The sequence below is a fragment of the Ochotona curzoniae genome, unplaced genomic scaffold (assembly GCF_017591425.1).
Source record: "Ochotona curzoniae isolate NIBS_2020 unplaced genomic scaffold, NIBS_Ocur_1.0 contig_3498, whole genome shotgun sequence".
NCBI lineage: Eukaryota > Metazoa > Chordata > Mammalia > Lagomorpha > Ochotonidae > Ochotona > Ochotona curzoniae.
Genome location: NW_024465885.1, coordinates 23,736,831 through 23,751,747, shown reverse-complemented (window position 1 = coordinate 23,751,747; position 14,917 = coordinate 23,736,831). Strand labels below are relative to the sequence as shown.

Sequence of the window (14,917 nt, the reverse complement as noted above, 5' to 3'; positions counted from 1 at the left end):
CCATTAGTTGGAAGCTGGATACAAAGTGAATGAATCTAGACTTGGACTGGCACCTAATTGGATTCTGCCATCACAGGCATTGACTTTACCCACTATGCCACAATGTTGGAGCCTGAAATCATATTTTGTCTCTTAATGCATGCAAGATTGACATGTCCAAGATAAAAGCCAAGTTTGAGACTGCAGGTTGCATAATTAAAATATAAGTAAATGGTGAGATATTGATCATAGCAGGTCTCAATGAAATCACGAAAAAGAGAACCCGCTCTTAACATTTAAAACACAAGGAATTAAAAATGGAGATTTGGTTATATTGATTTATCCAGTGAAGGTGACTAATACATGTCTCCACTTCTGTAGTTCAACTGAAATTACTCTGGCTTCAGTTCATCACCATGAATGGAGTAACAACTGAACTAACTGTGATAAATAGTCACTCAGCCTGTGACATTTATTCCATTCAAAGTGCTCTCAGTACGTGGAGGCCTACTGTGATGTGCACCACAACATAATAGGGAAGATGTGTTTTTTTTTTATGTTCCATAAACTTGCAGGAAATTCATAACTCATAGTATGATAATGGATAAAAGGTTCCTCTGAGTCAATATGTTGGAATAAACACAAGAAAAGTTAAATTCAAGTGTTATTCATCAGTATCCTGAACTTTTCCTTCCAGCTTATTGCTGATGGAGGAGATTGCACAAGGATTTTCATTGCTTACTTTGATACTCACTGTAGTGGGGGACTTCTATATTATATATTTTATTTTTATCTTACATTTAAATAATCCTTAATCTGTTAGAAACAGATTTCACTCTTTTTAGAAATTAAAGTTTGGGCGGCATGGCCTAGTGGCTGAAGTCCTCGCCTTGAATGCACCGGGATCCCATATGGGAGCTGGTTCTAATCATGGCAGCTCCAGTTCCCTTCCAGCTCCCTGCTTATGGCCTGGGAAAGCAGTCGAGGACAGCCCAAAGCTTTGGGACCCTGCACCCACGTTGGAGACCTGGAAGAGGTTCCTGCTTTGAGTCGGCTTAGCACCGGCCGTTGCGCTCACTTGGGGAGTGAATCATCGGACGGAGGATCTTCCTCTCTGTCTCTCCTCCGCTCTGTATATCCGACTTTCCAATAAATAAATAAATCTTAAAAGAAATCAGAAATTAAAGTTCCTGTATAAATTAGGTCTGATTTATTGCTGCACTATTCTTTATCTTTTTCCTTATAGAGCCTATGTTTCAGCCACTCTAGATAAATAGTGTGCGTTTAGATTCCATAAAACTTACTAATTTTATATACTAATGTGTTTTCTTACTTTATAGCCATTGACTAACTTCCATCTTACTTTCATTGTATGCATTTATGGCTGACATTTTTTTCAAAGATTTATTTATTAGTATTTTTTAATTGCAAAGTCAGATATACATAGAGGAGGAAAGACAGAGAGGAAGATCTTCCTTCTGATGATTTGTTCCCCAAGTGGCTGCAACTGAGGCAATCTGAAGCAAGGAGCCAGGAGCTTATTCTGGGTCTCGACACACTTGGGTGGAGGGTCCCAAAGCTTTGGGTCATCCTTGACTGCTCTTCCAGGCCACAAGCAGGGAGCTGAAGGGAAACAAAGCTGCTGGAATATGAACTGGTGGCCATATTGGATCCCGGAGTGTGCAAGGCAAGAACCATAGCGGCTAGGTTACTGCACCAGGTCCCGCTTACTTTTTTTAACTTATTGTTTATTTGGGGGACATTTATTCTTATTAATTGATTATTTAGAAATGCATTGGCTATTTGAAAGCATCATCTAAGAATTTCCACCTATTTACTTTTTAGGTTAGGATTTAGTCATATGGCCAGATTAACGTCTTTTGGCACCTTGAATAACACACTTATTACTATGGAAGACAGAAAAAGTGGATCCAAGAAAGCTCTCATAGACTATGCCACAAAACAAGTGTATTTGTTCATTGTACCTACCATTAATTTGGTTTGTTTTACATTCCCAGAACCAAACATAGTATCTTAATATGAGAATAAATGCTAATGAAAAGATAATGTTATCTGTCTCCCCATGCATCTGCTAAGTCATTGAGAATGTCAAGAAGGGACAAACACTGTATTGGCTCTAGTTGCTGCAGCAGCAGCAGAAACTGTCATGGAAACAAAGATGACTTGTAACGGAGAATTCTTCAATAGAATGAAACTAAAGCTAAATATTATTCATATCATTTCTGTGTTTGCTTGTCAATTTCTATCTATTAGTCAACTTTAACTTTTAGTTTTGCAGTATTGGTTGTTTCTATGTTACCATTAGACTTATAACACCTAACAGATTTTAATGGTATAGCCATGTAAAAGGAATGAAACCTTCATAAAGCATGTGTAAGATCTATTGTTCTTACTACATAAAAATCAATTATTTTTTCATATATGCTTTTCCATTTTGTTCATTATAGTAACATGTAAAGTCCTGTTTGTAAAATATTGGGCAAAATCTAGGAATCCAGACTTTAGATTAATGAAATATGAAGGGATGTGCTTGTGCTTCTCATCATTCCTAAGTGGTTCCCCGAAACCAGTCACAAAGTACAGAAACAGACTGTTGAAGTCTCCCTAACATAATGACAAATGCCATGTAAGTTAATTCATCTAAGTTGTGGTGCAGTGAGTGAGGCTGCTTGTGACACTGGCCTCCTCCTGCGTTACAGCATGAATTCAAGTTCTGCTGCTTTGCTTCTGATCCAGTTTCCTGCTGATGTGTCTGTAAGGCACCACATTCTGCCCCGTGTTCTCAGGCCTCAGATACCTCCGAAGGAGATCTGGCCAAACCTTAGCTCTTGGGGCCAGTTGGGCAATAACCAATGCATGGAAGATTGTGTGTGTGCCTGTGTGACTTACTCTTTTTGTCATTCTGCTTTTGAAATAAATAAATGTTTATCAAATATTCAATAGCTTTATTTTTTTTTTGAATGTCAGAGTTACACAGAGAGAGGTAGAGAAAGAACAAAGTCTTCCATCCTCTGATTCAATCCCCAGATGTTCATGGTGGAGGTGGGACAGGTGAAACCAAGAGCTAGGAGCTTATTCCATCACTCCCATCAACATTTAAGCTATCTTCTACAGCTTTTTTCAGGCCATCAACAGGATGCTAGATTCAAGTGGAGAAGCAGGGACTTGAACTAGCACCTGTATTGGATACCAGCATCACAGCTGGCAGCTTACATGTAATAGCTGAGAGCTGGTCCCTAGATCAATCTTTAAAATATATATCGATCATCTAAGTTATGTATTCACAATCAGTTCATCACCTTATTCTAAAATGATTTAAAGATCTTACAACATATCAATAGTTAGACATTATATTAAAATGAACTTGAAATGTATCAGCAACATTAATAACACCAAGTGAATCAAGCTAAGAGTGACACATCAATGCACCCAAAGGTAAATTAAATGCATATTGTGCTCCCCTACCTTTTCTAGAAGCTGGCCACTAATCTGGTTCTAAGATTTCTCACAGTGTACTGAAGCTGACTCCAGAGAACTTTAAGGTCAGTACTCAAATGTCCAGTAAAACACCTCTCAGGAGAATTCTGAACCTGGGAAAATAAGATTTCCCCTGCTGGTTAACTAGAAATAGAAATATTGACTCTTTAAAAAGTACCCTACTTTAAGAAGTAGACTAAGCTTACACATACAAGTCTGAAAGAGGAGTTATCAGTCACAGAAGCTTAGGGAGAAAGAGAGCAATGTGTATTCAGGCTAATGTCTCTGAACTGTTTAAACAAACAGTATATATATTTTTTAAGATGTCAACTGAAGCTCTCTTTGAATGGAGACTGAACTAGACAATATTAAGTAAGTTCGGAAACACAGAATTAAATAATGCTGGATCACTTCCCTCATACTAAGAGTTCTTGGAGTCTTTAATACTGAATTTGCCTCCTAAGTCCCTAAGAATATGATGAGATTACTGAAACCAAGTTGAAAATTATGGCTAATGCTTTGCTGTTTTCACTGCACCATGCCCTCCTGGATGCAGAACAATTCAGCTCTCTCGTAACACATGAGCACAATGCGGCTGAGTTCTGGATGCCAGAATGGGTTAGAAAGGAGAATGGGAAGCACCTTGACCACTTCCAAGGCTGGATATTTTATGCAACCTTTCTCAGTTTTCTCTTCTGCATTTGTGACTTTGGAGGTCATGCATCGCAGAGCAGAGCTGTACGTTGGAAGAGGGGTACCTCTCTGCACTGAAGTGTGATGTGAACGGTAACCACACTCTGTGAAATCACTAACACCTTAGGGTGCTCCTTGCACTTGCATACTATCTTCTGCTGAGTATTGTAGTCATGGCTGCCAATTTTTGAAGAATATCTACATTTAAAATAAATAATTGAAAATTGTATGTCCAATATCAGCATCAATTATTTTGCCTATTGATTTGCTGAGAAGTGTAAAAGAAATTCTTAAATTTTGGTCCAGAGTATTTTATTTGTTCGTGTGGAAGCCAATACTCAAATCAACAACATGATATCACAGAGGAAGTAATTCAACTCTAATGATAGATCCTAATTTTCACATTTACTTCCATGAACACAGGCCTTTTCATGAGATAGCTAGGCCCAAGTTTTTATCTCCAACACAAGAATTCAAGGGTGAGATATAGGTAAAGGTTGGCAGAGGAACAGGAACATGATTTGTTAACTAAGCAGAAGTACACACTGAGGAGTATTTATATGAGTTTGTGGTTATTTGTCTACAATATGGAGGTATAGGGAATGGTGTGTAGGGCAGGTTTGATCAAATATTTATAGGGGGCAGGATTCTGAAACAAGGTTTGAATACAGCTCATTTCCTTGCTTTTTTTGTGTGTGTTTTTTTAAATCTTGGAAGTGTCATGGCACCAGGCACATGATAGGAGCAGTATCGTGTTAGCCATAATAATTTTACTTTAATGATATTAAACTTAGCTAGCTGTGATTGCAGGGTATAGTGCCACATGTTGTTTATTTTGGGTTAGTGCTAGTTCTGGGTGACAGTTTTAAAGAAACTTGCTTTCTGCAGTACAAAGTAGGGTTGGGGTTGACAGGATACAGTGGAACTGAGAGAGGAACTGGTGACATCAGCTCCTACTTGCTAGCTGCCTCCTTATCTAAAACATTTGTTACCTTTTTCTTTGTGTCAATCAGGTAAGAAGACAGTGAAAAGAAAACTGACCATCATTATCACTACTACACTGCTGTCAGGTACTTTGGCTCTGCAGTGCAGGTTCAGTCCTAGCTTGTCCCCCTGGGAAACGGGGTCAAATTTAACACTGTATTCCCTTGCAACAAGAAATTGCCTTTTCAGTTTTATGCTTTCTTTCTCATATTTTTTAAAAACTATTAACTAAACTCTCCCTCATCCTGGTCTGTCCTTGTTGTGCCTTTCAAATGAACAATTAACATAAATATCTAAAAAGGAATGTGCATCAACTCTTACCTCAAATTCTAATTTGCTGGTCTGTCCTCCATGTTTTTGAGTTTGCTAACCTTTACCACTATGACTGGTAGTATTAAACACACACATAAAAGCACCTTAAAAAGTTCAGAGGAAATTCGATCAAAAGATGTACTATTTTAGTGCAAAAAATTTGAATCTGGTAGAGTTATTTTAATATGCACTTCTTTAAACTTTCTGAAAATTACTTCTGTGCATAATACACACGTATATTTGTTGTGTGTATATTTATCCATACATATATAACCTAGTAAATAATTCAGAAGCTACTAAATATGGAAAATTTCTAAAAATTTACGTAATTCTTACAAACACATTAAGATATTCTGAATGCCTATGGACCAAACAACCAGATTCAACAGTGACCAACTATGTACCTATCTTTTTCCTTTTTGTACTTTGAAATATTCAGAGTAATTCTTTACCATTATGGCACATCATCTTTTTATCCTGGGACATGAAAAGCTAAAATAATAATAATTTCAATGTAAAAACTATTTCTTAGTCTAAATTCGTATACTCCTTAATGTCTCAAGTGTCATTTTTACAATTGGTTGGTTTCAATTTGAAGCTTGTCATGATGATATTTGATTAATTTATCTCATCTTTTAATATAGTCAGGTCTCTCTTCACATATCCAATTTTCTTTATATCATACACCTGCTGAAAACGTGAATATTTTTATTACAGTATTTTACATTATTCATTTAACTGCTTTCACACACGGCTCTTTAATTTGCTCTTAAAATAACTGTACATTTTGTCATTTGAATATCAGCTATAAAGGCTACATTGGACATGGGTCTAATGTTAAGGGGGATGCTCCCCAGCACTTATCGCCATAGCAGACTCAATACCTACTTGTCCACCATGGGTGATATGGTGATGGTCTGAGTCTTTCATTGAGAAGTTTTCTGCTTACTTTGTAAGATGAGCACTTTTAAGATGAAACAAAAAATGCAGAATACTCAGGTATCTGAAATATGAAACAACAAAATTAAATGTTAAAACATGAACGTTTAATAATGACCAATTGGGGAAATACATATACCTTTTTATGTTCCAAAGATTATTTATTTATTTGAAAGCGTAACAGAGACAGGGGAGAGACAGAAAGATCTTCCATGTACTGGCTCGTTCCCCAGATGGTCACAATGGCTGGGGCTGGGTTGGGCTAGACTATAACAAGAAAGTCTACAGTCAATATTAGATAAATCACAGCCAGAGGACCGTGGCCTCCTACATCACAGAGTCTGGGTTTCATTCTTAGTTCTGGCTTTTGACTCCACTTGCACCTGAATACCAGCACTGTGAGATAGTAGAGGTGTATCAAGTAACTGGGTACCTGGCACCGACTTGGAAGATCTGGATGGTGAACTTGCCCCTGGCACTGGTTTGGCTTTGGACTTGTGCACCTTTGGAAAGTAAATTAATGAATGAGAGCTCTCCATTTTACATTCTTAGCATCTTATTTAACTCTCTGTGGTAAATTTTCTATTTTTCTTGCTGTTGTTGATTTTGTTTTATGATTTTTCATTTAAAGAGACTTACTAGTAACTGTATAATAGAGACTTTCATAGCCAGATTTGAAGCTACAATGCACTATGCATCTCTACCTCCAAATGAAAGATGGATTCCTAATGAAACAGTTAAATGTATCTTGACTGTAAGATGCTGGGCTCTCTGTCATTGTCCATACTTACAATATCAGCAGAACAACTGACTTATGACTGTTTATGAAGGACTATACTATTTTAATAAAATAGAAGGAATAGGGGGGTGGAATTTGAGGAGATGGGAAGAGAAATCCCAGCACCTGTGGAACCGTATCATAAAAGAATAAATTCAAAAAATAATAAAAGAATAAAAATATAATTTTAAAAAACACATGTAGCCAATACAGTGTATATTTAAAAATATGCAATGTCAAGCGGAAAACTAAACCTTTTACTGTTTTTTATATAGGGGAAATCTCCACTGAGTCATACCTATTTATCTTAAGAAAAATGAATGGAGAGAAAAGGTGGCATTTGTGGCCTGGAAGAGTGTGCTCTACACCATATGATCAGCTTTAATCAATGGCCAACAATATATCTAGGGCATTTATATGATGGAATTACATGCTGTGTTTTTCATCATCTTATACAGTAGTTAGTGAAGAGCGGCACTGCGGTTGAAAAGAATCAATATTGGACATAAATAAAGAAGTAATAAAGCTATTTCGTTTCCCCCTATTTTCTATAAAGATGAAAAATAGCTTGAGATAAGGAATTCTCTAAAGGATTTGGAACATAAAAGGAGTCCACACTGCTTTTCACTGTATAGATTTAATGCTTGTAACGTGGACAGAAGAGCATCTCACTTGAATATCACACACGGAGATCAAGTGATTCATTGGTTCAAGATAAACACCGGAACTGATGCATTTTGTGTGTATTCAATAGTTACAAAATTATATCTGTATTTGATTCACATATCTATACATGTGCTCCAAATACCTGTTAGAAGAGTTCACACTTTATACATTTCTATTTCTTATATTACCTTACATGAATGCAAAAAAATTTACTCATCGCATTTAATTTATATGCTTCTATAACTAAGTAATCTGCTATCATGCCTTTTTAAAATTGGCTTTCAGCTTTGTCTTGCTGTGATTATGAGACTGTCCAAATTCTAAACCAATGACTGATCTCTCTACACTGTTTTCAATTTTAGTATATGAAAATTCCCATTTTCAATAAATTTTTAGTTGAGCAAGTATCTATTTAACAAAGATGTGTGTTTCCATGAAAGTGCAGACTTTAAATCCATCTCCACCCCCCAAAAAAAGAAACTGTCTCTAGTATGAGCTTTTTAGAATTCTTCTGCCACCTAGTTCTCTTGCGATTAGTCTATACTAGGCTGTGGGTAGAGGGAGAGGACATGAAACCTGGACTTGCAACTCCTGGCTGCATGCCTCAGTGAAGGGGATCCGTGACTATTTCACTTCTCACACACTTCACAACACCCTGCTGATTACCAGAAATGGGAGGTTAGCTTTTCTTCACAAGGTTGGATTATGTAAATGCCAAGTCTGCAAGTAAGGGCACTACTTTGCCTGCACTGGAAATGAATTCACACTGGGAGCACTTGCATTTTTAGACAAATGCAAATGAAATCAGCAGGGCAGGGGGCCTATGTTGGAGCTCAGCACCCAAAACCACCTTTTGTGATACTGGTAACTCACAGGAGCTGTGGTTCAAGCCCCAGCTTCTCTATTGCAGAACCAGCCCCCAGATAATGTGCCTGGGAAAGCAGAAGATGATCCAAGCCTTTGGGTTCTTGCTACCCATATAGGAGACCTGACTGGAGGTCCAGGCTTCTGGCTTTTCTTGTCTTATTCCTAGCTGTTGTGGACACTGAGCAAGTGACCTAGTGGGTGGAAGATCTCACTATCTTTGTTCCACTCCACCATCCAAATGAACTTCCATAAAATAAAATCAGAAAGGGAGGACTGTTGTTTCATGTCATCTGCAGCGCTTGAGGAAACACAAAGCCCTTTCTTGACAGAGCAGCTCACATAACCTTGCTAAGGAACACAGGTAAGTTAGTGCAGAAGCCCCAGGGGATAGGCAGGTGGTGATGATGATGTGTCCTTGAGAAGAAATTTGTCTGCAGTCACTGAGCTCCCACCTGCACAGCTACTGATCAAATCATGACATTTATAAAGTCAATGACCATTCTGCTATTGATGCTTCCCCAAACCCACCTGCCTTCTTAACCCTGGAGAACAGAGAGTACCCAAAGCTTTGTAAAAAGAGGCCCTGGGTGTGAACAACCGTACTATACTTTGAACCCTGGCTATTTGATACTCTATCATGCTATTCTGTAAAAGTGCAGTATCCGGTAAAACAGCCTACACAATGTACAGGAGGTCCAACAGCCTCTGTCTGGCCAGCAGAAATGACAAAACAAATTATAAATGTCTGAATGACATGCCCTTGAGCATACAGATGCTATCAAAAATATACATTTTCATGTGCCTAAACCTTGCTTCCTCTGCACAATCTGTGTGCCGAGTTGAGGTCCAGATGTAATATTTTAAATTGTACAGGTAAAAACATGCATAGCTATTGTGTCTTAATTCCTCATACTACCAATTAAGAAATTCAGCCCTAAAGTATGAATGTTTCTCTGCAAATCTCTAAAACTCACTATTAATAAGATGATAGAGCAGAAAAATTAGAAGAGAGTTCATTTGATTTTTTTCTTGCAAAGGCTGGCCTTAGTGAGAAAATTTATCTGCATTTCAATTCTAACACATTGTGAATGATAAATGAACTCTATTGCAGAAAGGACATGACATTGCTATGCCTTAGATTTTTTAAGCTCTTTCATCAGAATACTATACCTGGCAAAGTTCAGAGCTCAGTGCTTGTCCTTTTATAAGAAACAGGGAAAAAGTGAAAAACACCACTCCAAAGAACCCAAGTTCAGGGTATGATTCAAATAAGTAAAAAGAAACAATCTGCGAGGCACTAGGCCAGACAGGAGTCTGCTTCCCGTTTTGGTTTCTGACACATGGGTCTGCTCTGGTTTATTCTAAACAGAAAGAACAATGGGAAAGCTATTTTACCTTGCTTTCATCATCAGATTCAGTGACCGCAGGACCAGTGGTGAAAAGAGATTTGCCCCAAGAGAATACCAGAGGGAAACACACTGCCCGCCCTCACTTCCCCCAAGACCTTTCTGCACGTTTTCTGTATTATTTGAAGAATAGTCTTCTTATTCAGACAACCTCCCGCATGATCCTGCACAGCAAGGGCTTACCTGATGGGTGATAAATGCTGAATGGATACTGCTAAGGGGAGAGCTTGAGTCAGAGGGGGGAATGATGCTCGCATGCTTTTACAGTTGCCACAGGAAAAGTGAATTTACTGTCACTGGTTACTTTTTGAACTTGAGGAACATGGTGACTAAATCTTTCATTTTCTGTGAGATGAATAAATCTGCTAAGTACAAGACAGAGGAAGAAACAATAAATTTATAGAAAACAAAATGTGAGAGGGATTGACCCTCAGAATTCAAACAGCATAAAGTGTGGAATGTTCTAGGAAGGTTGTTTACCATTTGATTTTGGCTCCAACCAATAATGGTATTTTCTGAGTAACATAACACTACATTTAAAACTTAAGCACTGCTAGCATTAAAAATAACTTAGGAATCAATGTTCTGTTATATGTAAGTATTTGACTTTGGTATGTGTATCAACAAAAGACATTCAAATACTACAAATCCTAGGATACAATGCTAATGGGGGTTTGACTGGTGAGAACCTCAGGATGCTTGCCATCACAAAGCAGGGAAGAGAGTGTCATAGAGGAAATGGGGTGGCATAATTCGTTTTTCATAACCACAATGCTCCCAAAACTATATCAGAGGTCTAATTCCTTCCAAAGGTATGCTTGCAATGACCCCAAGATCGTTCATTGGGCCCCAGCTTTCAAAGGGTCCACTCTGTCCATAGCAGCAACCGGAAGCCAAACCTCTACCATGAGGACCTATGGGGGAGAAACCACAGTGTCACATCAAAGTGGGGAGAAAATCTTACTTTGTATAAGAGATCAATTATTAACACTAATTTGCTTATATCAGATAAAGATGCAGAGAAAACTGCAGTCTTTGATGTTCCTAAAACATAAAACAATAAACCAGCAAAAGGTTTACTCAGAAAAAAAGTCAACAAACTGGCCCATTGTCAATTATGATACAATGAACACATAGAAAAAAATGCATTACAAGGGTCTAAGAGTAAAAATTTCCATTTTCATGGTGATTATTTAGCCAAAAAAGAAAGAATTTTCTATAAGATTTGACAAGACAACTGCTGAAATTAAAAAAAAAAAAGAAACAAAACCAAAAAACCAAAAAACAGATCCATAAAAATATATGTTAGAAAATGTTGCATTGTTTCATTAAGGTCATCTATATTGTGATATAAAGAAAGCAACAAAAACATCTGAATTATATTTGGAATTCAATCTTTTTATTTATTTTATTTTATTCTTGCATGTACTTACGTAGTTCTTATCTTACAACAGACATGTATATTTTCTTGCTGTGTTTTGGGGGGTAACAGTGTGACAAGAGCAATTAACTGACCTTACATGGTAAAATTACAACTTAAGACTGCGAACTCTAAACAATGTCTCAGCAAAACCAATCAATATATAATGAAAATATAGTACAATAGCAAACAGTTATTCTAGTCTTTGAAGTGTTCCCACACAGGATACAATGAAAAGAAAATAAGTTCCAAGCATTCATCGACTTCTTGTCATTAAAAAAAAAAAAGCCTCTGACAAAGAAACACTATATCTCTTCATGCATAACCAACGGAAAGGTAAGAAACTATAAACAAGAATATAAAACTCCATGGCTGCACACAGTGTGTTATCAGTAACATGTACAGCACCCAGATAAAGGAAGCGCTAATATACAAATACATTCCGCCATGGTTGAAGCCACAAAAACAGATACTACTAGCATTTTTCAGAATGTAGCATCATCAATTTCCTTTTAGGAAATTAAAGTACCATTCCATTTGGAAGTTTAAGTAAATAATTCTTTTCATATCTAAACATTCAATGCTTTATTAAAGAAAAACTTGAAGGATGGTGATTCATAATAGATCTAGCAATAAAAAGCAAGTATCTGTTCTTATCTCTTCCATCACTGAAGTTTTAGCGAATGACTTCCAAACCCTTCTTATTTAATCATGAATAGTAAGTGTGCAAACAAACAAACAAGCAAACAAACAAACAAAATAAACCAAGCAGTAAGTATAAATGTGAAGGGAGAAATCAGCCATTTCACAAAATGACACTTAATATTTTATAAATGGGACATAATTTCTCAGTGAAGAATGAGTTGTATTCGAGCGATTTCAGATCAGAGCCAGTTAATCGCAAGGACGGGAGATATCATGAAAGAGCATCCCAGTGGCCGAGACAGCTAATGCAGGTTCTAAAAGTGCTCATGTTTACATCTGGAGAGTGGCATAGCTCTCTGAATCAGCAGAATTCAAAATTTCGAATGGCATGAAAGGACAGAAATGCCATTAACCTGCACTCCCTTTTGTGTATCCTGCACGCATGAGTATTTGTGCGGAAGTTACCAAAGTTGACATAGGGCAATGGTAACATCCATTCTAAATCAATCCTATGGTGGTACAGCAAAATAAACATTAGAAAATTCTGCAAATTTATTTTTATAGGTTGAAAGTAAAATACCTTTTGAAAACTGCCACACTGACTATTTTAGGCTCTCTACCAAAATGCTAAGTGAACAACACTTCGGCAAAATGAGGCAGGATTGAGTTTTTATATACTGGATTTTATGCTGTCTTTGATGTAATCAATTATTAATTTTTCTAGTTTCACTACATATTTAGTATGGTATACTAAACATGATAAGCATAATTCCAAAAACAAAGACAATATTGGCATCTTATAAGTCAGATTATGAAACAATAAACAACTAAGGGTAGGAAATCTCATCTTAAAAATATACTTTATATGTCATCAAAGGAAAGGACAATATATGACAAAGCAGTCAAATTTGACCTTAAATGAATCAATACTTCTCCAGGGAGGTAAAATAATTTTGAGACCCTTCACACTGTATTTTATGCAATAAACTTGGTTATTGGGACAGCTTGAAGTATAGCCTAGAATTCCTAAAATTTTGAACACACTCCTTTAACTTGTTAAAGAAAAGTTTGATACATTTGCATGAACTAATACTGAATTTCACACAATGATGCTGTGGCTAGTAATCGCATTTTGAAAAGCATACATAATAATATAGGTAACTGTGAGAATCAGAAAACCAAACACAAATCTGTTCCAGGTAGAACTGAAATCGGGTCTCTTCAGTTGGGCAGGTCCACATTCTGAAGGATGAGGGACACTCGGCTTGGAATGTACACCTAAGTCAAAACAAGAGCATTAGCACAGTACAAACAAGAGGAGGATGCTCAGTCTTTATGTCAAAGGGACCTGGGAATGCTGCAGCCTCACACTAGTCACAATGACTGTGATTACAATCCTGCCAGTGCCCTCAGTTCCAACAGTTTTGGCAGCTTTAAGATAATTTTAAATCATTAACCACTAGAGGGCTCCATATGATTTACAAAAACCAGTGTCCCCCTAACATAAAGGACTTAAACATAGCACTCTGAACACACTGAACTGCTTACACACTATACTGAGGTGAAGGAAGGCCACCCTAACAGTTTACAATATCACAGTCAGATAAACAAGTCAAAATACAAAGCAATATTTTACTTTGAAATGATTTAATGTAGAAGCCGTTTTCTCCTCACTGGCATTTTTAAATGTGAAAACAAATCAAAACAAAACAAAAACCAAACCAAATCAAACAAAACCAAACCTGAAACATAATACAAGGGATACTAAGTGCATTCGAGGCCTTGCTTCAATTTAAACTACCCAAGAGGCTTGCCACACATCAAAATTGACCTGCGCGGAGTCACTCCTCCTTAGCATCCACTGCTGCCTCCACTGTGCGCTTCAAACACAGGCTCCACCCACTAGCGCCTTCCAATTCCTTCTTCTAGGTTTTCAATGTGCCTGACTGGTTCCTTACCTCTCGGGTCCAGAAAAATCCTATCTTCATGGAAAAGCTTTCCTAATGACCAAATAATAGGCTCCTAGGGACTGGTTCTTCACTATCTTTTTAAATTCCAGCATGCTTTTTTTAAAAATTTCTAAACACATCACAATTAATTATTTTTTCACATTTATGGTATATCCTTCCTACTAAAGTACGAAATTTATGCACATTTTCTCATCTCTAACTCTTCGTAAGTGCCATTAGAGAAAGCAGGTGCCAATGGTAATCAAATAAATGAAAAAAACAACTTGAACAAAGGTAAACTTCTTATCAATATATGCATATTTTACATGATATTCTCTACTATGCTTATACCTAAAATAACATGTGAAGCTTAAATGTGATTTCAACTAACACTGCTTCTCTTCATACTATTTTAAGGACATTATAAAACAAACTGAAAATATTATAACATTGGCATTATGAAAATCTCTGCATTTATGATTTTGCTAATAATTATTGCCAGTTTCTTTATGTCTTAGTGAAAGACCGATTGGTGGATAAAAATTAAAAAGCAAAGGCCTTTCATAATTTAGGAAAGTTCAAAGCAAACTTGGCTTTAAAAGGGGAGGAGAGACTACGACAGTTCATTTTTATCAAATGACATTTTCAATGTCCAATGTTTCTTAACTCTTCCAATGATCTCAGTGACTTTCATTAAGAATCCCTGCAACAAACCTAAGTTAATCAAATGAATTAGATAAATATAACTGGTTTTGAACATCAAATATTAAAACATTTTTAA

General features: G+C 36.8%; 1 protein-coding gene across 3 annotated transcripts in view; it reads right to left on the bottom strand.

Annotated features, from left to right (window-relative positions):
* Nucleotides 1-14,917, bottom strand: part of GBE1 (1,4-alpha-glucan branching enzyme 1) — a 361,102-nt gene that overhangs the window by 86,889 nt on the left and 259,296 nt on the right. The window contains exon 16 of one of the 3 annotated variants that reach the window (XM_040980624.1): nt 10,219-11,036. The exons of 1 other annotated variant lie outside the window; for it this stretch is intronic. In XM_040980624.1, coding sequence (XP_040836558.1) covers nt 10,962-11,036 — 75 coding nt within the window. In that variant the 3' untranslated portion in view covers nt 10,219-10,961. Of the gene's footprint in view, nt 1-10,218; nt 11,037-11,499; nt 13,466-14,917 lie in introns of those variants that run through there. One more of the 3 variants, XM_040980625.1, reaches the window with a different exon arrangement.